The sequence below is a fragment of the Paroedura picta genome, chromosome 11 (genome assembly GCF_049243985.1).
Source record: "Paroedura picta isolate Pp20150507F chromosome 11, Ppicta_v3.0, whole genome shotgun sequence".
In the NCBI taxonomy this organism is placed as follows: Eukaryota; Metazoa; Chordata; class Lepidosauria; order Squamata; family Gekkonidae; genus Paroedura; species Paroedura picta.
This window is the reverse complement of record NC_135379.1, coordinates 8,246,913-8,270,527: the sequence shown is the minus strand read 5'-3', so window position 1 is coordinate 8,270,527 and position 23,615 is coordinate 8,246,913. Positions and strand designations below refer to the sequence as shown.

The window sequence follows — 23,615 nt, the reverse complement described above, 5'->3', positions numbered from 1 at the left end:
GTCAGTGGGAACCTCTGTGTACTGAACCGGCCTTCGTATAGTCTTTGGGTAAAGTCGCTTGTGCACTGGGCCATAACGCTGTGATTTCCCCACTGAATGGTGCCAGAAACCTGACAACCTCTTACGAGATTACTTAGAAACGTTTAAAGACTTTAATTTCATACCGATGCGAAGGAAAAGAATAAATGTATACTTGCATCGGCCGAAGAGGGAGCCATTTTAATATACAATAAAAGCAGGGTTATGAGAACAGAGAAGCCGCTGTTTCCTTTGGCAAAAAACGGCCATTGCAGCCGTATCAGTTTCATGACGCTCACCTTAGGGATGAGGGACAGAACTATATATGAGTAGGGATTTGTTTCGCGAAATCCCAAAGAAAAAGCAGCATCTTATTATTATTATTATTTTTGGCCCCTCTAAATGAAACGGCTCTTGATTGCAAAGGCGATGCTTTCCCTGAGGATCGTAACTGCTAATTTGTTTCAATGCTTGACCTTAGGAATAAAGGCAATTTCGGTTCAGCCCACTGGTCTTGGAAATGAATGGTCAGTAGATACAGACTGCATTTTAACTGCCCATTAAAGTAACTACTGCGATTTCGGAGGCAATAACGTTTTGGGGCTCAGTGCTGGCAAACACATCTCACACATCTTATTCAGCTGGATGAAACCAAGAAATTGCTTTTTAAGCCACGACTGTATTCTGGAGAGGGGGAGGAGGGACGACAACCAACAACGTTCAGCATTTGTGTCCCAGGGTATATTTTTACCCCAAGCTGAATACCAATGGATCTTAGAGCAAAAAAAATCCCCTCAAAAGTTCTTTGTCCATTTGTGGTGGCAAAAATTATTGGGAAGAAACGGGACCTACAAACCGAGGTTGATGGACTCTGTCCAAAGCTAATAATGTTAACTAGTCAAGAAGCAATATAACAACGAAGGAATACAACAATTCACCTGAGTAGCTGGACACATCACAAATAATAATCCTTAAAAGGGATATTGACAAAAGAAATTCTGAAAAAAAATAACCAAGTGGCTAAATTTCAACACAAAATTCACGCCCTGCAGCCATTCTGCTTACACAGAGCAAAATGCTTAACCATAAATTCACAGATAATCTTTCCTTAATTATGGAAGATGACTTATTATTTTTGTGGATGTCATTAGTAATATGTTGTGACATGAAGCCTGCTAGAGGGATCATAATTTTTCTTTCAAGGTCAGCCGTACCAGACGATGACAGTCCTATTTTTCAAAGTGTTTTGTGAGCCTGAAGGAAACTTACAATGTTTAAGGAAGGCCATCTTTGAACACCACAACATCAGCTAAACCTTCTTCAAGGTTCACTTTACACCCATTGACATTAACCAACCTGTCTACCTCCTGAAGTATTTACCTAATCTCCCACTAAGCCAGCCTTTCTCGATTTTTTTAATATTGAGAAACCCCCAAAACGTTCTTCAGGCTTCGAGACACCCCAGAAGCGGTGCGATTGTGCAGAATATAGTTCGAAAGCATAGCTGTGTATACGCCCACCTGTTGTTGAATGCGTATAGATTGATTATAACACAGTGATTCCTGGTCTACGGTGTTGGCTGCTTATTCAGCAGGAGGAAGAGTTTTATGAGCATACTGATGTCACCCCACTCCAAATCTCCTGATGATCTCAGCAAGAGGGTATATACATAAAAGGTAAAGGTAAAGGTATCCCCTGTGCAAGCACCGAGTCATGTCTGACCCTTGGGGTGACGCCCTCTAGCGTTTTCATGGCAGACTCAATACGGGGTGGTTTGCCAGTGCCTTCCCCAGTCATTACCGTTTACCCCCCAGCAAGCTGGGTACTCATTTTACCGACCTCAGAAGGATGAAAGGCTGAGTCAACCTTGAGCTGGCTGCTGGGATCGAACTCCCAGCCTCATGGGCAAAGCTTTCAGACGGCTGCCTTACCACTCTGCACCACAAGAGGCTCTATATACATGAAATTACATCACAAAGAGTATTGGACCCTATGGGACCTCGCAATTCAGGTTTGATTAAGGAAGTCTCTGCTTCTCTACAGCAACCTTCTGAGAGCATCCCTGGAGAAATGAGGAGAACCAATTAAGGGCAGTGTCTCTTACCTGCAAGGAGGCAAGGTGGTCAATCATAACCATATGGACAACTGTACTATTTATTATTTGAATTTATCATTTGAATTTGTAAGCTTCCCCTCATGAGCCTGTCATCTTGGGGCGGCGTACAACACTGTGAAAAATGCATTGCATTAAAACCAATTAAACAGATAATTTGAAATCGAAGGCCTCTGACTGATCCGGACAGTGCCGACATGACCTTTATCCAGATGTAAACGGAGAGTGTCAACCAAAACAATCAGTGCTGTCTTACATAACTCCTTCCTGACCGAATACATTCTTATCTGCTCTAATCCATAAGCTTTTCCCTCCTGCGATCTTTGCTCATTTCTGGTTTGCTTCTCTCTTATATCCACCATGACAAATGTGAACATTGGGCAGACTGAGATGGCAATGGGAAATTTCCTCCTGGTGTTGGTGAAACCATGGGGAAGGGGACAAGAAGAACAACAAACGTGTCCAGTCTAGGGTTCTAGAAAGTATGCTGCTCAGGCAAGCTTAGACCCACCTGCTGCCGTAGAACAAAGAAGTACTTCACCGCAGAGCATCCAGCAATCTTACATTATGCTAGCTATCGCCACAAAAAGAAGAGTTGAGAGAAATCTGAGCCAAGAATGCTGAGACAGCAAAACTCTGAACGTGCATGTGCACAATTCTTTTCTCTCACTACTAAGGAATTTCTACATTGGAAGAACTGTCTTTCCGGCAGGGACAGTTTAGGAATCTTCCATTTTGGTAATTAAAGAACTTTGAACCGTTGTCTCCCCCCACTGCCCCCCACCCCGTCAGCTTTCCCCAAACAGTTTTGAAACCTGCCCTCTTATGCCCCGGAACATCTCTTGAGAAAAGAATTTAAGCCTGCTCGTTAAATCAAAGCAGTCATGGTGGGTTCCCAGAATACTGCAGATATATGCCTGCTTGTGGTCAGTAATTGTATACATGCTTGCGTGTATGCCTGCTTGTGATAACTAGTGCATGCATAAATAGGAGCAATGAAGCAATTATTCACACTTGCAGCTGAGCTACACTGTATATTCCATTATTGTTTATTTTTTATCGCTATTGGTATTTAAATGACACTTACTTGGTGATGCGGTCAATGTTCGCAATTTGCTTCTGATTTCGAATGATTTCTATCGCTGCCCAAAGATGCTGGATAGCTTTCGTGTCTGCTTGCCGTCGTTTCGTTAAGCGTGCCATGACCCCTTCTGCTTGTTTAGCTGGAGTAGATTTTTTTAAAAAATAAAAAGAGAGAGAGAGGAATGACAATAATGAATTATGGAAAGACATTACCAGTTGAATTTCTTACACCAGCCTCAAGATTATGGGAGAAACTACATGAACTACAATTATCTGTACGATAACATCAGAGTCCAGCAGCACCTTTAAGACCAACAAAGATTTATTCAGGGCGTGAGCTTTCGAGTGCAAGCACCCTTCGTCAGACTATGATCTTCTTACATGACAGGGAATATACAGCAAAAATCAATTCTGTTACATCAGTAGACTATGTCTTTGTTGGCCTTAAAGGTGCTACTGGACTCTGATTTTATTGTGCTACTTCAGACCAACACGGCTACCCATTTGAATCTACAATAATCTGGTTTGTACAATTTCCTTTTTTTCAGCTCTATCAAATGGTAGTTGTGTGTTTAGACTCTGATACAGGGATGGCCAACTTTTGCATTTTTAGGTGTCACTCTATTCTCCAGACTTAGTCTGGGAGTCCATTACTGCACACACTGACCTCCTGACAAATGGTCAGTCTCCATAACAAAGCTGGTACCACAGCACAAAGATCTGTGTGATTATAGAGATTGGACATGACTCATACGCAGATATTTACAGTTCGGGGTGGGGGGGGGGAGTTAAGTGTCTCTGTCTTTCTCATCTTGAAAAGTATTTTCATTCCATGGCAAATGAAGCTGACCCCAATCAACCTATTTACTTGAAGAAGGGTTGGTTTTTATACCCCAGTTTTGACAACCCAAACGGCTTAAGATTGCCTTCCCTTCCTCTCCCCATAACAGATGCCCTGTGAAATAGGTAGGGCTGAGAGAACTCTGAAAGAACTGATAATCAAGCTCTAATAGAACTGTGACTAGTGTAAGGTCACCCAGCTAGCTGCATGTAGAGGGGTGGGGAATCTAACCCAACTCTCCAGATTAGAAGCCACCATTCTTAACCACTACACCAAGCTGGCTCTCTGGACATCCTTTGCCCCAGATGTGGAAAAAGCTTCCATTCAACAACATTCAAACAGCTGGGAAGGCAGAAGAGGCATTAGAGTTGAGATGACATACTGTTTCATAGCCAATGATGGAAACGGGGGTGGGAAATAAGTCACTGCAAAAACCCTACTTCCTCTGATATGCACTTCCTCTTAAAATCATCTGATCAGCACTTGCTCTAGGAACCAAAATTAGCCAATCCCTTTATAGGGAGCCTTCAGTCACCTATCTAATCACCCCGAAGTACTAGCAGTGGGTGCCTGTCCCAGCCATTTAGTGATGGAAGAATCCACAGAGTCGCATTTGGCTGGCCCCTCCTGCCCTCTGGCCAGCAGCTCTTTAAATGCAGAACAGAGAGCATGTGGATTCATGTCCTGAGTTTTGGCAGCCCAGCGCTTATGGCAGCTCTCCATCCAGAGACTGGGTAGCTACCACTGGGAGAACAGCGGAGTGGAGGAGGAGGGTCAGGAACACACCGCTTCCAAGGCTATTAGTGCATTGTTGCATTTGTAAAGGGATGTTTCTGTGCTACTTGAACTGAATCTTCTCTTTGTTGTAACCCATCTACAATACTCTCCATTTTACACAGCGTCCAAGACTTTAAAAAAAAGGAAGAAAACGTGTTCTAGCCTGTAGTATAATGCATGTAAATAGAGAGGGCCTACTTTCAAATCTCAACGTAGCCATGAATCCACAGAAAGACATTTGGCACATCTTTCTGTGATAATAGTGAACTATCACAAAAGGATTGTTATGAGAATGAAACAGGCAGCCAGGCAGATCTCATGCTTCATGGAAGCACCCATGCAAATGACGTTCTGGCAGATGCAAGAGTGTGTTTTTATTTAACTGTTTATCATTTGATTTTTAAAAAGATCAAAAGCACATTATAGTAAGCCGGGATCATACTTCTGATGACAATTCTTCCTTCCTTCCTTCCTTCCTTCCTTCCTTCCTTCCTTCCTTCCTTCCTTCCTTCCTTCCTTCCTTCCTTCCTTCCTTCCTTCTTAAAATAAAAATGCAAAAAGTGCAGAGATGGTGTTCCTATGTGTGGAACATTCATTTTCAACTTGCTTCAGCTTGGTGTGGTGGTTAAGAGCAGTGGCTTCTAATCTGGCGAGCCCTGTTTTATTCCCTGCTCCTCCACATGCAGCCAGCTGGGTGACCCTGGGCTAGTCACAGCCCTGATAGTGCACTGCAGTGGCCAGTCAGAAACCTTGCTGGCCAAAAGCCCTTGGTGGGTGTCACAGCACCCATGGGCACCACATTCCACAGATGCATTGATTCTCAAGTTAGCATAAACATGCCATTCTTTAGACAAGCGTTTGAGAAGTGTTAAGTCTGTGAGTGATCAAATCCATGTCAGGGGGACTATGGACTGCCTCACAGAAGGCTATCACAGCTATCAATACGAACGTGAGACAAGAATATCATGCATTCAGGCTCCAGCTTGGCGTGGCATCCTCTAATCTGGAGAATTGGTTTTTATGCCCCTCTCCTCCACATGCAACCAGCTGGGGGACCTTGGGCCCATCACAGTTTCCTCAGAGCTCTTAGCCTCACCTACCTCTCAGGGTGTCTGTTATAGGGAGAGGAAGGGAAGGCGATTGTAAGCTGCTTTGAGAGTCCGGGTAGTGAAAAGCAGGGCACCAAAAAAAACCCTTCTTCTAACTCTGGAGGGCCACAGTGTGCCAAGTGCAAGATGCTCATTCAACTAGAAATGAGAGGGGGAGAGTTAGCCCACCTTTAAGCCACTCTGAGCATCTTGGAAGAAAGGTGAGTTACAGATGTACTATCTGTCTTCAGTTATCCCGAGTGCTGCCGGGGCCATGTGCAGGTAGCACGATAGCAGTCAGATGTGAGTTGTGCTTATATTAATAGATGGGTTTTAAAAAAAAGAAAATCAGAGGGGTTTGTATTTAAGACATTGAATCCTGGAATAAATTGTGTATGTGTTAGCGTCGGCCAAACATCAACCGTTTCTCATTCTGAAAGTGGTACCTGTAGCACTAAGTTATGTAGTGATCAAAATGCATCATTAATCTTTTCTTTTTTTTAAGGGGGCGATTCTTTGCCTGTAACAGCCTCGTGGACAATTTATGGCTTATCTGTATCTTTTGCCTGCAGCTCTTGGAAGATTTTGTAAACAGAGCCAGCTGCTTGTTATGTTACTTCTCATGGTTAGTTGACTGGCTAAATGGCAACATAGAGCTCAGGGGTGGCTGAACAGAAATGACTCTTTTTTTTTCAGCGCCCGACTGAAAAACAGAGCTCCAAACATATTGTACATTTTCTACCTTTTTTTCTTTCTTTCTTTCTTTTTTGCATTTTCAGGAAAGTTGCATTTAAAGCTGAAATTGTACTCTCTGTGCCCTGCGATCATTTATACAGCTCTTATTAATGTGGAAATTCTTCTTTAAAAAACAGAAAAGCCACCCCAGTCTGGGGATTTCAGTATTGTGCAAACACTTCCCACATAGGAAAGATTTTTCCTATTCCTTTTGCTGTAGGGAACAGCTTTGCCTATGCATGCCTATGGCTTGCACAGAACTATTTGACGCTTTAATATCCCCCACTAGGGTAGCAGAAAAGGTAAATATAGCTTCTAAGAGGAGGATTTGCTTGTGAAAGAAGACAAGGCTTGAAAACATTTAAAGAATTTGGAACCCAGTTTTAGACTGCTTGGCAGCTGATAGGCCTGTTTGAACACTGAATGGATTCTCGAGGGCTCATTGCTGTTCCCATTCCCATAGGTGTACGCTCTCTTTTTTCCTTCTTTCCTTTATATGCATCAGTAATGCTAAGTAAAGAAAACTAGCGTAGGAAAGCAGCTAGGCTGTTGGTCTAGGACAGGGGTAGACAAACTGCGGCCCTCGAGATGTCCATGGACTACAATTCCATTGTAGCGAATGCTGGCAGGGGGCTCGTGGGAATTGTAGTCCATGGACATCTGGAGGGCCGCAGTTTGACTACCCCTGGTCTAGGATCTGGGAGACCCCCAGTTCAAATCCTGGCTAGGTAAACTTGCTGAGTGACCGTGGGCCAATTATACACTGCCTGCCTAACCCACATTTCAGGGTTGTTGTGAGGACAAAATGAAGAAAAGGTGACCACTGTGATCCACTTTCCCAGTGGGGGAGACGGGAAAGGTATTAATTCACTAATTAGATAATGCTATTTTAGGAAGAAAAGGCTTTCGTACCCCGCTTTTCACAGCCTGGAGAAGTCTCAAAGCGGCTTACCATCGCCTTCCCTTCCTCCCCCCACAACAGACACCCTGTGAGGGAGGTGGGGCTGAGAGAGCTCTGTGAAAGCTGCTCTGTGAGAACCTCAATGCTTTGTAGGTTTGTAGTTTTGAAGTTTCCAGGTTCAATCCCTGGCATCCCCAATTAAAGGACAAGGCAGTAAGTGACCTTAGAGAACTACTGCCAATATGAATAGACAATATTGACCTTGATGAGCCTGTGGCCTGTTTCAAGATCAGACATCCATACAACTGCATTCCCCCCACCCCCTTTTTAGTCACTATATGGTGCAACTGTAAACAGAGCTACCACCGGACTTGGAAGGGTGTAAATCTGTTTAGAACTGCATTAAGATTATTGCCATCTCTTTATGTTTCTTTATGATATGATATATGATATATCATATATGATACTACTATATTATAAAACCTTCCAATCAGGGCAATTCTTTTTTGATAAACAATCCTGCCCTACCAGATTTCCTCATCTGATCACATGCATAACGGCTACAAAGATTTGCACTGGTCTACTCTTTCCCAAGACTTCCAGTGTAGCACTGGTACAGTCACCCTTAGGGGCTGAGCAGGTGGGTGAGTTTCAGACCGACCCCCATCCCTCTGCCAAAATTTTCATAGAATCATAGAATTATAGAGTTGGAAGGGGCCATACAGGCCATCTAGTCCAACCCCCTGCTCAACGCAGGATCAGCCCGGAGCATCCTAAAGCATCCAAGAAAAGTGTGTATCCAACCTTTGCTTGAAGACTGCCAGTGAGGGGGAGCTCGCCACCTCCTTAGGCAGCCTATTCCACTGCTGAACTACTCTGACTGTGAAAAAAGTTTTCCTGATATCTGGCCTATATCGTTGTACTTGAAGTTTTAACCCATTACTGCGTGTTCTCTCCTCTGCAGCCAACGGGAACAGCATCCTGCCCTCCTCCAAGTGACAACCTTTCAAATACTTAGAAATTTTAGAAATGAACCTATCATGAGCCAGTGTGCCCCCCGTGCTAAGCTTGGGCGCATTGGCGCTCAAAGCGGACGGTCGCTCCTGACGCAGCCAGCACCGTGCTGCAGGGGGGGGAGGTGTGGGTGTCAGCCCATCGGCCGATGCCCACGCCTCCCCTCCTCCCCCCATGGTGCGGTGCTGGCCGGGTGGGGAGCGACCGTCCGCTTCGGACGCCAAAGCACCCAACCCTAGGCCTTTCTGAGGAAAACCCCTCCTGTGGCAAAAATGCATGCTTTGTGAAATTTGGAAGAATTTCTGGCTGTCAAATGTTTCACAGGTCATGGATAAATAAATTCACAAAACAAATGCAACTTTCAGGGCTAGAAACTAATCTCATTTGATCGTGCCAACGTTCCGATTTCTGAAAGCCAGATGTTGGCAGTATAGTGACAGTTCTATATAGAGCGGGCCAAGTTTTCCTATTATTCAGCCTGGATTCAGAGCACTGGCAAAGCCTCAGACAAGAATAACATAAAGAGTCAGAGAGGGGTGTTCCGTTCAAAAGAAAATGAAGCAAATCCTGGCTGTGAAACTCCCTTTCTTTACTGCAGGGCAGTTGCCTTGAGGAAAGTAACAGTTTGCTTTTATAAGGGCGAAGACCTACAGCTGAATTCAATGAGGGCTAATTTAGAAGAAAGTAAGCATATGACGTCTCCTTGCACCAAGATGGATTCAGACGGTAACCTCACTGGTCTTGCAGCAGAACATTTAGATTCAAGTCCAGTAGAACCTTCCAGACCAGGGGTATCAAACTGTGGCTCTCCAGTTGCTCATGGACTACAATTCCCATGAGCCCCTGCCAGCAGGTGATTCGAAAACCGTGTGGGGTTATCGTAAATCAGCTGTGACTTGCTGGCACTTTCCAGACACTCTGCAGACTGGCCACCAGTCCCTTAAATAGCATTAACCCTTGATATTTGATTGCAGAACAGTATAATCTGCCATGTGCCTGCTATGTGGTAAGAGAGGTGAGGGGGGAAGGCTCTGAGGACTATCCAAGCCCCCACTAGGGTCTCTCCTACAGACCTGCAATCAAATAAAAAGGAGGAAACTAGTTTTAAATTGAAGATTGGTAGCGTATGAGCTATGTATTCTTATTTGGAAACCGATACACCAGTGGTTCTCAACCTTCCTAACGCCGCAACCCTATAATACAGTTCCTCGTGTTGTAGTGAACCCCAGCCATAAAATTATGCAAGTGTTCTTTCACAGAAATTAAACCAAAACTGACCAATGGCGTGAAGATCCATTGTTCATGATTGTACATAAATTGTCCCCCCCCCCCTGGGGTTTCACAGTTCAGTTCTGCCTCTTATCCCACCAAGCTGATCTCGATGTTTTCCATGGCTCTAGACAGACAAATGCTCTATCTCGATCTGCCCCGCAAGGCTGTTGTGTGGATGGCGCCCCCCCAGCCAAGCTGCTTGCCCTGCCGCGACCCCTGTGAAAGGGTCCCGACCCCCAGGTTGAGAACCACTGTGATACACCAAAGCTGTACTTATTTGCTGAGAAGAGATCGTGTTTACTTAGATATTTAACCTGACAAGACAACACTGAGATGTATTTGAGCATTTGTGATTTGATATTGATTTATTATTTAAATTTATTGGCTGCCCCTCTTGAGCCCGTCAATCTCAGGGCCAGCTCTCAAAGCAAATAATCCCTGAGGGGGGAGATGTGATTCCCCTTTCTCCTCAGCAGGTTCAAGGCTGCTCTTTTCTCTCACTTTATTACAGAACCTGCACACATCAGTGCCGCCCTCAAGGATGCTGATTTGTCACACTCAAATAAGCTTTCTTCCCTAAGCTGCTTTCCTCCCTAAGCTGACTCCCGAACCCTGCCTAAATGCCAAATAAAAACCTGACTACACCTGCGCTGCTTTCTCGAGCCACAAAATCCCTATCCAAAAGAAAAAGCTTTTCTTCTTAAACTCAGCTCCTCCCATCCAGCGGAGTTCTATTAGATGACCATCACTTGGATTTGCGTGAGGCCTAAATCACAAGGACTGGCTCAGAGGCCAGGAGGAGAGGCAGGACCTTTAGTAACCAGTGGGGTACTAACAAATACGGGACTGCCTGGATAAGGACACAGACTACACTTCATGACCTATCAGCTTCTTCGAGGCTTTTTATCTGATAAATCCATGCTAGCAGCAAGAAATATCTACTAGATGACACTCGTTAATTGCCACGTTGGGCCAGAAAGAAACAGTCATCCATTGATATCCTACTAATAATATTCTTATCAAATATATGGTATAATGCAGCAGCATCACAGAAAGCAGATCAGTTTAGCAATGTCCATATTCCATTTAAAAATTAGGCCTGCAATGGCCTTTTGCTTTGACACTGATAAAAATAAAAGTTCAATGCAAAACTATTCTTATTTCTTATATTTATATAAATTTAAAGTTATATACCGCCCTCCCCTTGCGGCTCAGGAACATGGAAATCAAAATACAGGTACAATGTGGTTCAATAATAACATCTGATAATAACAGCAGTAGGAACAGTGGAAACAATAACATCTAGAGATAACGATAGCTTTACTAATTGAAACATTAATAAGTCAACTGTAGCCCCATGGTTGGTCAATCCAGGTTTGCTTGATGGGCATGTCTGTGTCAATAGTTAATTTAGAAATTTTAATTACAGGCTGTTGGTAGAAGCCAGCTGCAACCTCTGTTGGGATCCCAATTTTCTCCAATTTATTTATTTATATTTCTGTCCCAATATGAACGCATAAGATACACCACTGATGCTACACATCTAAGTGCAGTTAATCCATTGCACAATTCTGCCTTGAAATCAGACTCTAATGTTAAATCAATAGATATACAAAGCTGAAGTGAGAGAGGCCGTATCCAGATTAGGTGAAAGCGAATGACTCCTATGCATACTGGGAATCCTTACACATAATCAATATCTATGGCCGAAAGGATCACCGATAAAACTGGTAACTCTCTTTTCTTGTAAACAAGAACAATTGATAGTGCCTGGAAAAGAAAAACAGTCGCTTCAGTGCTGCATTTCATGCTCAGACGCCATCTTAGTGCTGGACCGTGTTTCCGTGATGCAATACTAAAGCAGCTCCATATCCTATGCCGCCATCTTGATTTAAAGCCAGAAGATAGGGCAGATCGGGAAGGGGTGGCCTCAGGATAAGGAGTGACCTCTGAAGGATGTGAAAAGTGAGGGTTCCGAAGAAGAAGAAGAAGAAGAAGAAGAAGAAGAAGAAGAAGAAGAAGAAGAAGAAGAAGAAGAAGAAGAAGAAGAAGAAGAAGAAGAAGAAGAAGAAGAAGAGTTGGTTCTTATATGCCACTTTTCCCTACCCAAAGGAGGCTCAAAGTGTCTTACAGTCGCCTTCCCATTCCTCTTCCCACAACAGACACCCTGTGGGGTGGGTGAGGCTGAAAGAGCCCTGATATCACTGCTCGGTCAGAACAGCTTTATCAGTGCTGTGGCGAGCCCAAGGTCACCGATCTGGTTGCATGTGGGGGAGTGCAGAATCGAACCTGGCATGCCAGATTAGAAGTCCGCACTCCTAACCACTACACCAAACTGGCTCTCATGAGCACAACTCATGAGAGTAGGGATGACAGAACTCTGTGCTACTTAGGCAACGCTAGGTAAAAACCACAAATTTTGATTTTTTTAAAATAAAGGAGTCTTTATACTCAAACAGAATATTTACAATATCTTTTCCGTTTAAGAGCTATTGTCTGGGAGAAGAAAAAATAAGGAGTGTTTAATCAAGCAAATAATTTGCTTCTAAGGTGTGACTGGGGGGGGGGGGGTGAAGGTTTCTTCATTCCGAATCACTCAAAGGATCCTTCATCTCATGAATCTGAGTGGGGAAGCACCTTTTCGGCTTAAGTGAAACCGGCATATGTAATAAGGTGATAGGAGTCAGCCCATTAACTTCTCCGTAATGCAGTGTAACTGGTTTATGGATCTAAGCCCACGTCGCAAAACTGGAGCCGTACAAGACGTCTCCATTTGGGGGCGTAAACTTTGATCCCATTTCAAAATGCAACTCGTTGCAATACGGGTTCAACAGAGTTGTTTCACTGGAAATCAGAATGGGACCCCAGCACTGTGTGTGATATCCAAGCTGCCTTTTGATGACAGATTAAAGCTCCTGAAGGTCTGACATGCACATATAATTCTTAACGGTTATTTTGGAGCAGAGATATTAGGGACAAACCGAAATAAATGCATTAAATAAGTTTATTTATTAAATATGCAACAAACTGGCTTGGAAAATGATAAAGAAATCTGTATAAAAACATGAATGGGTAAGGGCAAGTGAAAGGAGGCTCCGCAGAACTATAAATATTTTAAATATTTCTACCTGTCCTTTGTCACAAGACTCAGGGCAACTATGAGAAGTAAGATTGGTATGTTTTAGAAGCAAAATTTACTAAGCAGACCCACCATTAAGAAAGCTCAATCCAAATTAAATCCAGCCTTTCATCATACTTGCCAGACAGAAGTACAATCTTCGCCAAATTCAATCAAATAACCTCTGGAACAACCAGTTTTACAAGCTCTCCTAAGATCCAATAGGCACTGCCTCCAGAAGGGGATGGCACAGCAACAGAGAAGGAGCCCAAGCCAGAGAAGGCTGAAGAGCAAAGACACAACAAAAATAAAATCTCATAAATTAAAGGCCATCTTTAGGATATCTTTGTTCCTCAGCTCTTTCAGGTTTGGCTGGGTTTGTGTGTGTGTAAAGTGGCGTCAAGCCATTTCCGACTTACAGCAACCCTATCAATTAATATCCTCTAAAACACCCTATCATTAACAGCCTTGTTCAGGCCTTGCAAGCTGAGGGCCATAGCTTCTTTTATTGAGTCAATCCATCTCAGGTTGGTTAACTCCAGCTGCTGCCGTCAACATTTCCTAGCATTGTTGTCTTTTCTAGTGACTCCTGTCTTCATCCTGTAGCCAAAGAATAATAGCCTCAATTTTGTCATTTTAGCTTCTAGCGGGCGTTTAGGCTTAATTTGATCGAGAACCCACTTATTTGTCTATTTGGCAGTCCGTGAAACTCAACACCACTTTTTAAATTAATCAACTCGGCTGAAGGTTTGCTCCCTCCCATTCTCCTTTTTGTGGGTCTAGCAACAGAGAATGGGGAACTAAGAAAGGTTAACAAAAAGTGTCGAACGGATCTAAGACAGTACATGGATTCTTAGCAGGGAAGTCTCTGGATTCGTGGAGGCATTTAAAGCCCCCCCCCCCATAAACCCACACCTTGAATTGAACCTGGTAGAACAACTGTTTTGATAAAAGTCCATATTGGCTAGCCTTTGAAGCAGATGGCTGGCCAACTCTATTTTGAACTGTATTTTTGAAGCTTCCACACTATCTTCAAGGGCAAAGAAAAGGCACGGGCTGGAAAAGAAGATGGGAGGCCAAGCGCATGAGTTGTCACATTTGAGACTCAACACTTAATGCAGAGTGCGTGCTTACTGAGCAAACCTAAGGTAAAGGTAAAGGTATCCCCTGTGCAAGCGTTTTCATGGCAGACTCAATACGGGTTGGTTTGCCAGTGCCTTCCCCAGTCATTATCATTTACCCCCCAGCAAGCTGGGTACTCATTTTACCGACCTCGGAAGGATGGAAGGCTGAGTCAACCTTGAGCCGGCTGCTGGGATCGAACTCCCAGCCTCATGGGCAGAGCTTTCAGACTGCATGTCTGCTGCCTTACCACTCTGCGCCACAAGAGGCTCTTAGAGCAAGCCTACGCCAGAATAATGTTAGCTCCTAACTGCTATTACCTGTAAAAGATTCAACCGACATTGTTTTATTTGAGTTTTGTCCCGCAGCTTTTCCCATACCTGTCAATGAACCTTCCACTTCTCAGATTCCACTGGCTCAAACAATTTGTATTTATCTGTACTCACAGAGAATGAGCAGAAAAGGCTTGTAGACTGTAATTTAGACTGTAAGAGTCTCTCTAAATTGAAATGTTAAAAGAAACTGGATTGAGGAGTACATGAATTCCAACCCAGGCTTTTTCAGGACTGCAGAGCATGTGGACTGCTTATCAAATAATATACCACTAGGTTCTTTTAACACTGTCATGCCTGCGTCACGACCTCCGGCACCAGGGGGTGCTCCGGAAGTTGGGAATCTCCTGGAGGCTCAGGGATTCCCAGTTGTCAGATAACAAGCAGCCTGGCACCAGCGCAAACACATTTTAGTTCTTCCAAAATGTTCTACAACGCCTCTGTATTTTTTTTAAAAAAATCTTGGATTCTAACAATGCTTCCAAAGACAATGAATTTGTGGGTACACGAATGTCAAAACCCCTAGGGGTAGCTTGGTCTTTGGATCACTCTTCTATGCAAGACTCCCCCTGCCACCCCCCAACCTCCAAAATCATTTCTTTAAAAGAAAAAAATAACTTAGGGAAATTTTCAAAGTGGTTTGTGGCTTCTTGCCAGCTGCAGCCGAAAAGGAAACACACCGGAAACCACAGTAGCTGTGCATATTGCTGTGTCTTGGGCAAGCGTGACTCAGCTCACCAGAGCAGAGTTTAAATATGTGCATATCCGTGAAGCTGAATTAATCCGGGATATAACAAGTAGTACAACCACAGTTAAGAAGGAAGGTTCTAAAAGAGCAGTACAGCACACTAAACATGTGACACGTTCTCTTGAACTTTCTCACCACTCCCTAGCAAAAACCAGAGTAACAAAACAGAACACGCCTACACATACAAACAAACAAAAAACACCCTGCCTTCTTTCAAGGAAATGTTGGCTTAAATCCTAGCGATCAAGGACAGATTTTGGTGACTTTATTGTCTCCCAGTTACAATCTCTACTTCGGCCTTTCTCAACTTTTTTACCGTAAAGAAACCCCCGGAACATTCTTCAGACTTCAAGAAACCCCGGAAGTGGCACAATGGTGCAGAATATGATTGGGAAGCACATCTGGATACTCAGCTTGTGTCGAGGGCTAATTTACCACCCCACCATTTGCCAGTGACATGTGACTTTAGGAGGGCATGGCGGGGAGGTGTGGCCTCCTGACATCACTTCCAAGATTTCTCGAAGCCTGAAGAATGTTCCAGAAGTTTCTTAATGGTAAGAACAGGGGTAGTCAAACTGCATCCCTCCAGAGGTCCATGGACTACAATTCCCATGAGCAAATGCTGGCAGGGGCTCATGGGAATTGTAGTCCATGGACCTCTGGAGGGATGCAGTTTGACTACCCCTGGGTAAGAAGGTTGAGAAAAGCAACAAATTGAAGGCTATGACTGGAATTCAGGTTTCTAATCCCACTGTCGCACAGGTTATAAGAAGGTGATAAATTTCTGGGCATGTATTCTGTCTCAATCTTTAGTGGGATACTCATCCTAAAAATCCATTAAGGGACAAATTACCTGTGTGTACCATGCAACACTGCATGATAAATTATAGAAAACAACAATAACAATTGCTATTAAAATGCACTGCTAGGGAAAAGGGGAATTCATATTCAGGGTGGTCAAGATCAGGCCTTAGATATTTAGCTCCGCAGTAGAAATCTTTGCCTCAGCTCACCTGATGAAATCTAAAATGTTGCCCCTGTATTCACCAGGATTTAAATTACTAAATTACTACGATGGATTTAAAGAGGCAATCTTGCCAAAGAAACTGCAGCAGAATATGTCCTCTCAAATGTGCTTCAACGTGGTCAAGGTAAAGTGTAAAAGGCAATCCTTTTTGAAATATGCACATCCATGGAACATGAGCATTTCAGTAATTAGTCGCAGCAAATACATGGTTTCCTCTCATTAAAGACTCCAAAGGTTAAGCTTTTCTCTCTTGTCTTTTGTCTGATATCTTAAAACGCACAACAGAATGAAAATAGGCCTTTGTTTGCTCTACATGCTCATTAGAACTGCAAAACAACCATAGCTACTAAGTCAGATCCTTTCTCCCAAGGACAGCTAGCCCATAACCTTGGAAGGACAACTAAGCCCATAACAAGTTTCCAATTTCAATCATTTTCATAAAGTCGGCTGAGTATGCTGCAGCAGTCACCATGCACAGAGTTCCCAGGCTTAAGCTAGAGGAAGGGGTGACACAAAATGGCTGACTGTGCATGAGGAAACAAAATGGCTGCTTTTTCAGGAGCATGTTTCTGACTTCAACAATTAAAGAGGACCTCTTCAAATAAAATAGAAGCCTGCCCACAAAAAAATAAAAATACATCAAAATCTGTCTCTCACGCATAGGCTCTGGATTTTGCGCAGGCAAATTTTCAGCAGCAGAGAGCCAAGGGGGAATTATGCCAGGAGTTACTAAACCAATTTGGAATGTCGCTGAGATTGGCTGGGGGTTGAAAGGAAGAAAGAAGAAATGGGGGGGACTGGTTTTAATTTGGGGGGCCGGAGTTATTCCCAGTCAAACAGATTGGCTGCTTGTGGTGGCACGATGGAAGTCATACTGTTTGTGGGATGAGGACAGGAACAGTTCACACAATAAAAACAACAGCCACCATGTGGAGTGCTGAAAGGGCTTCCAAAGGGCTGTCATCTCCCTGTTCCTAGTGTTGTCATGGCACACTCATGGCCCCCGTATTTCTGAGTCAGATTCCAATAAGGGTAATGCCAAATGCTGAGAGTTACCCTGTACCATTTTTTTAAATATAGCGTGTATATTTATCTGCAATGGGTTGACAATCGTCTTTGTCCTCGTACAACCATCCCTTAAGGTAGGCCACAATTATTCTCGTCTTACAGAATCCGAGATGGAGAGACTAACGGTGTGATTCTAAGCAGGTCCGTACCCTTTTAAGCTCAATGAATCAGGAGCGTGGGATAGAGAACTACTTTAGAGTGACCCAATACAATAGAAACACTTCCACTTCTTGGTCACGTCTACTTTTGTGCGATCTGCATATAGGGTTTGGGTTCCGTTGTCCCAACAAGCCTTTTTTTTTTTGTGGTAGTTCAACAGAAAAATTGCAAGCATGCGATGCTTTTGAACTGAGCTTTATTGTTTTCTCTCTCAAGCAAGTACTCGTAATGCTATGATCCATTTCTCCAGCCCTCAGACACCTTGGACAGTGAATGGAGGCAGGACCATGGAAGACAGCCAAAGACAGAGACTTGCTGCAGGCTGCTCTTTATCTACTTTTGAGCATGGCTGTTTTTGGTTGTTTTTTTAAAAATCAGGGACAGCTGTTGCCCATAAAATAGCAGAGGTTGCTGGAAGACAGCATCCGTTGCCAGATCGAGGACGGAGGGCGTGCACAAAGTTTGTCTGGGAGAACGATGACTAGTTCCAAAACCCAAAGGTACTCCCCCTTTCTCATTAGCTGCACATGGTGGCTCGTGGTGCTAATGCAGGCTATCTTGCCAACGGAAGTGAACAGAAAAACCACTGCTACATCTCAATTACTATGTGTTGGGGAAAGGGAAAAAACACACGTTTAATGATGATTAACTCTCAGGTGCTTGGACTATTTCACCCTTCCCAAATGTTTTCTTTATAGCATAGTAAGGTTACCAGTCGTGAGGTAGACCTGGAGTACTCTCAGAAGCACAACTGGTAATGTACTCATTACCAGAATCTCAACATAGGTAGACACCTTTTTTGGGGAGGAGAAACTTATGTGTAAATCTTTCTAAAATTGCTTACATAATGCTTTATATGGAATCTTTCGCAAATAGCAAACCAAAGAAGATATCATTACTTCAGACTATCTCTCAGGGGTGGACAAACTGCGGCTCTCCAGATTCCATGGTGCTGGCAGGGGCTCATGGGAATTGTAGTCCATGGACATCTGAAGAGCCACCATTTGGCCACCCCTACCTTAGGCTGTAATCATATGCACAATTGCTTAGGATGAAGCCTCATTGGACATAATGCTTCTTGGAGGGTGGGCCATGTGCAGATCACCCTGATATCTTCAGCTGATGGACCTAAGAAGCAAGAGTTCGGAAATATTCTGCTACATGTCATAGTTAGAAGCTATTGATGCATGAAGATGCCTTAAACTGAATCAGACTCTTGGTCCATCAAGGTTAATGTCTACTCAGGTGGGCAGCAATTCTCAAGAGTCTCAGGCAGAGGTCTTTCACCACCTATTTCCTGGTCCTTTCAAGTAGGGATGATGAAGGTTAAACTGTGAATCTTCTGCATGCCAGCCAAATGTTCGACCATTGAGACATGGCCTCTGCTCTCTGACATCTAAGACAACCAATACTAATCAGAGCAGACAACAATGAACTAGGTGGATCAGTGGTCAAACAGAAGAAGCAGCACGACACAGAGGTACTTAATTTTAAAACCCCAACAATTAAAATCTCCACCTCAGTTAGCAAAGTAATTAATTTACAGCCTAAGCTGATCAAAAATGGAAGGCCAGCGAATCGACCATCAATCACCTTCAAATCCCCAAAACATTCTCAACATTTCTTTCCACTGTTTTTGTTGTGGTTTCCTAGGTGGCTTGTGGCCTATGGAGTCGATGTTTAAAACCACTGAGTTAAAAGACTTGAGCAGTTCATGAAATCCAATCAAGAGGAAGTTGGAAGGGCAAGCACGGTAGATAATAACTTTAAAAAAAGGAAACAGATGGAGTATTCTGGGTTTGCCTGGGTAGATCAGCATGACTCTCCAGGAAGCTAAAGAGTGTGGCGGTGGATATGCGACTACAATAACTGCACTGTACACAGACTCACACTCTTTTTACTCTTTTGATTACTACAGAATCTGTTCTGAATACCATCCCCTAATTTTGTACTCATGTAATCACAGGACTCTGCCTTGAACTGAATCAAGGTCGGTATTGTGTGCTCATGCTGGCAGCAGGCTCTCGGACAGAGGATTCTACATCACCCACTGCCAGATCCTTTAACTAGATGCTTTACTATGAGTCATGGTCCCTCCACATCAGCGGTCCCCAACCCCTGGTCCGGGGACTGGTCCCGGTCCGTGGATCAGTCGGTACCGGGCCGCAGCTCCTCCTCATCTTTCTCCCTGGCTGCTGCCCTGCCACTCTGCCGCTGGCTCACCTTTGGTGCTCTCCAGCGGCCGTCATAGCTGAAGATGCCCCTCAGCATGGCACTGCGCAGCTGCTGCTGGCAACGTCCCCCAGTGGGTGGCGGGAAGTCAGGGGCGCCATTGTGAAGCAAGTGGAACAGCGACTCAGGTTGTGGTGGCGACGTCCCTCGGCAAAACACTACCCCCCTCCCGGGCCTCAGTAGAATTGTCAAGGGTTGACCGGCCCCCGGTGATTAAAAAGTTGGGGACCACTGCTCCACATGAACAGAGGGAGCTCTCACACAGGAAGTATGGATGAGAAGGAAACGGAAAGGGAATTAGGCACACAACTATCTGGGTCTCAACTTCAGCCTGATCTGTCTGACATTCCATGAACGCATACGGTCATCTAGTTGGAGTTGCTTCTGTTATCCGCATGTTAAGCAAAAGCAATGTAATACTTTCTCCTTTGCTCTCTTGAATCTTTTCATGTATTATTATTATTTAGATTAGATTTATTTCCCGCCATCCCCGTAGGCTCATGTCAGGTCACAATACTCTTATCCCCATTAAAATACCCATTAATACCCAGTATGGTTCTTAAATTAAGGACAATATCACCCCCCCAAAAAAAATGATCATTTGAATGCTACTTTTCTTGTTTGCATTAATAAGTCTCTTATCAGGTATACTCCTTGGGAGATGCTGCTTATTCCACAGACTTAAAAATAAAACTGGGGATGTCGGATGCCAATTAAAGCCCAACCGACAGAGCTGGAACTGAATAACACCGTTTCCCACATCGCATTGCTAATTTGCCATCACTAAACACTAACAAAGGAAATCCAATCTTTCAATACTGTTCTGCTTTCTCAACACCGACAGATTAAGTACGTTACAACTTGGGGTTTGTTCAGCTTTGTTAATAATCTCCCGGTTACTTTTGTTTTAATCAAAATTGTACCCTGTTGCTCAATGCGTTCCTAGCATATATTGCTAAAGACTCTACTTCTACTTTTCTGTGCATTGCAGTTCTTTTTCCATTGCAATCACTTCTTCTCTGCTTAAACTTATGCGGCTGATTCTCCCCCCACCCTTCAACTTTAATGTTAGTCTTCTGTTTTGAATTTCTACAAAAGACACCTCATTGCCCCAGTCAATGAAAAGCTGTTTATTATAAGAATGCAGCGGCCATGAAATTGAATACCCCAGTTTTCCTTTAAGGACCTCAGGGTGGCAAAGAAAAGGACCACTTGCGTGCCTGTTTGTCCTCACAACATCCCTGTGAGGATGGCTTGTCTGAGATGGTATGACTGGCCCAAAGTCAGTGAGCTACATGGCTGAGTGGAAAGTTTAATCCCAGTCTTCCTAACACTAGTAAGTTCCTCTAACCCCCAGTTTTCCAGTTAACAGGCGTGTCCACTGCAGATGCAGCTATACTTTTAGCACTAATGTTTAGGCAATTCCCCAAAATTGGTCCAATTTTTTTTGAAACTTGGGGGTTCTTCCAGACCACCGAATATTTGAAAAAGAGACATTTTGGTCCCTTTAAATTTAAACTGCATGATCTCCGCATGGCTGATTCTCACCCGAATTGCGATTCGGCCAAGGCTGATTGTTGTTATGTGCGAAGTCGTGTCCGACCCATCGCGACCCCATGGACAATGATCCTCCAGGCCTTCCTGTCCTCTACCATTCCCCGGAGTCCATTTAAGTTTGCACCTACTGCTTCATACAGGCAGTTTAACTACAGGGTAAGGTCGATTCAGTTCAGATCAGTCAAAAAAGTGTCCAAATCAACATTGATTCAGGTACTTTTTGGACTATCCAAAGCAAATTACACATGCCTACTAATGTTGCACTGGAATCTTACCCCAAGGCATCAATTAATACGCATACGTCATTAGATATCTAGGCCAGTCAGTAGAAGTATCGTATTCATTCTCCAGTATCCTGAAATGAAAAAATGTTGGGGGAAACACAGCTGGCCCCTAAAATATAGTCAAGGCTGACTTTATTCGTTCAGCAGGAACATCACTGAACAGGGGGTTTACTTGCAACAGCTGTCCAGAATACTATGTTTATGCACTTCGGTCTTAATCTAGCTACAGCTGCCGCCACCAATTTTGCACCACAGCTCTCCATTCACTCCCCCGAATCCTTAAATTCTTAAAAGAAACAGATAAAATATTGCCGCATCATGTTGGGTCTCAAAGAATTTCAATTCAAATGCAACCAATAATGTGTAGACACAGGATCCCAAATACCTGACCCTAAGTTGTGCTGGGCAGTCGCAGCCTGGCACTGATGTTCTGTGCCAGTGTATAGTGTCTTCTCTTGCACAAGTTCCAGCTGGTCTTCCCACCTGGAACCAAAGCAGACGCCACTACTGGTATTGCTGCTGTAGGGATAGAACCATGAGCTTTACATGAGAGGATGGGACCATGGGCCATGTACCCTGTCCTAAGGCCTACCAAGTGAAGTGCCACAAGCATTTGGCGCCAATGAGATATCTAGAAGCAAGTTGGATTAAGCTACCCAGGTCCAATCTGTTAAGGCCTGGCTTCCAGATTACTACTTCCTTCCAGTATAAAATTAAACTGGGCTTTATCTCCCAATGCAAAATGTTTTGCAAGGAGGAAGAGACTCTGAAAGTTCTTCTGGGCTCTTTTCCACTCCTGTGAAGCTGGCCCTTGGCTAGGAATTAATAATAAGGAAGTTTCTTGCTTTCTCCAGTGTGACGTTCCTTCCAATCTAGGGGAGAGAGACTGATTAGATCAGGGGTAGTCAAACTGCGGCCCTCCAGATGTCCATGGACTACAATTCCCAGGAGCCCCTGCCAGCAAATGCTGGCAGGGGGCTCCTGGGAATTGTAGTCCATGGACATCTGGAGGGCCGCAGTTTGACTACCCCTGGATTAGATTTTGGGTCAAGGCCTTGTGAGTTATGGCTCTGTAGCTGCTATCCTCTGAGACCTGACCTTGAAGGTTCTACAACCTTTTCTAAAGGTTGCTTTTAAAGCGTAGCTGATAAGGAATTCACAGTATTGTCCTGAGGATGCAAGACTCCATGGGGCATATATTGTTTATTGTGTGCACTTTGAAAAGGGGCAGTCCAGCGTGTGGGGACCACCAGCAAAGGAGAGGGTACTCAAATGGTTAATGCCTCAAAACCACTTTCTTAGAGCACATCACCAAAAACGTGTTTGATTGGGAGTCTATTTAAAACGCTGCTTAAAATCTGTCAGGGGTTCCCTGTCTAGCCTCCATAAAGAATAAATACAAATTTGCTTCTTTTCAACTACCTGGCCAAAAAGCTAATGTAGTTGGTCATGTAAAATGTGTACTTGCAAAATGGAAATAAATTGATACACGATGCTGGCTGGGCGAGATGTCGCTGGGAGACAGAGAAGCATAATATCTAGGAAAATACAACAGCATAAACCTGCTATAGACTGTGTGTTCTATCATTATACTGCCTGAATGGGTGTCACCAGCAATATTCTTGTGTTTGTTTTTCTAAATAATGACAGTATAGAAACCAGAGAGACTACACTTTCTACTAAACTACTGTGGGCTTGCCCCCCCCCCAGTTTGTTTTTTTAACTTTAAAGAACTGGGTGCTAAAGGACAGGAAATAACATTCGAAGAAGAGCAGCAGCAATTTCCTGAGAGCATGCGGTTTAGCAGAGGACTTCACAAACATTATCTCCCCCTTGCAAATAACCACTGAACATTGAACATTGTCTTGTCTGCATATTTCCAAACAACCGCAACGTTCAAATGGAGACTGAGCCACCTTCTTAAGCTGTCATTTAAGGGTCGAATTTGTATATAAAGCTGAGGGTTTCCTACATTATAGGTCTGTAAAAAAAAAAAAACGAACTCCATATTTCTTTATTCTATTGTTGTTGTTGTTAGGTGCGAAGTCGTGTCCGACCCATCGCGACCCCATGGACAACGATCCTCCAAGCCTTCCTGTCCTCTACCATTCCCCGGAGTGCATTTA

At 43.8% G+C, this 23,615-nt stretch overlaps 1 protein-coding gene across 9 annotated transcripts in view; it reads right to left on the bottom strand.

Moving 5' to 3' along the window:
* Positions 1-23,615, bottom strand: part of ZMYND11 (zinc finger MYND-type containing 11) — a 110,232-nt gene that overhangs the window by 47,736 nt on the left and 38,881 nt on the right. For 3 of the 9 annotated variants that reach the window (XM_077303487.1, XM_077303488.1, XM_077303489.1), the window contains exon 2: positions 3,219-3,354. In XM_077303487.1, the coding sequence (XP_077159602.1) occupies positions 3,219-3,334 (116 nt within the window). In that variant the 5' untranslated portion in view covers positions 3,335-3,354. Of the gene's footprint in view, positions 1-3,218; positions 3,355-21,874; positions 21,948-23,615 lie in introns of those variants that run through there. The other 6 variants (XM_077303480.1, XM_077303482.1, XM_077303483.1 and 3 more) reach the window with 5 other exon arrangements.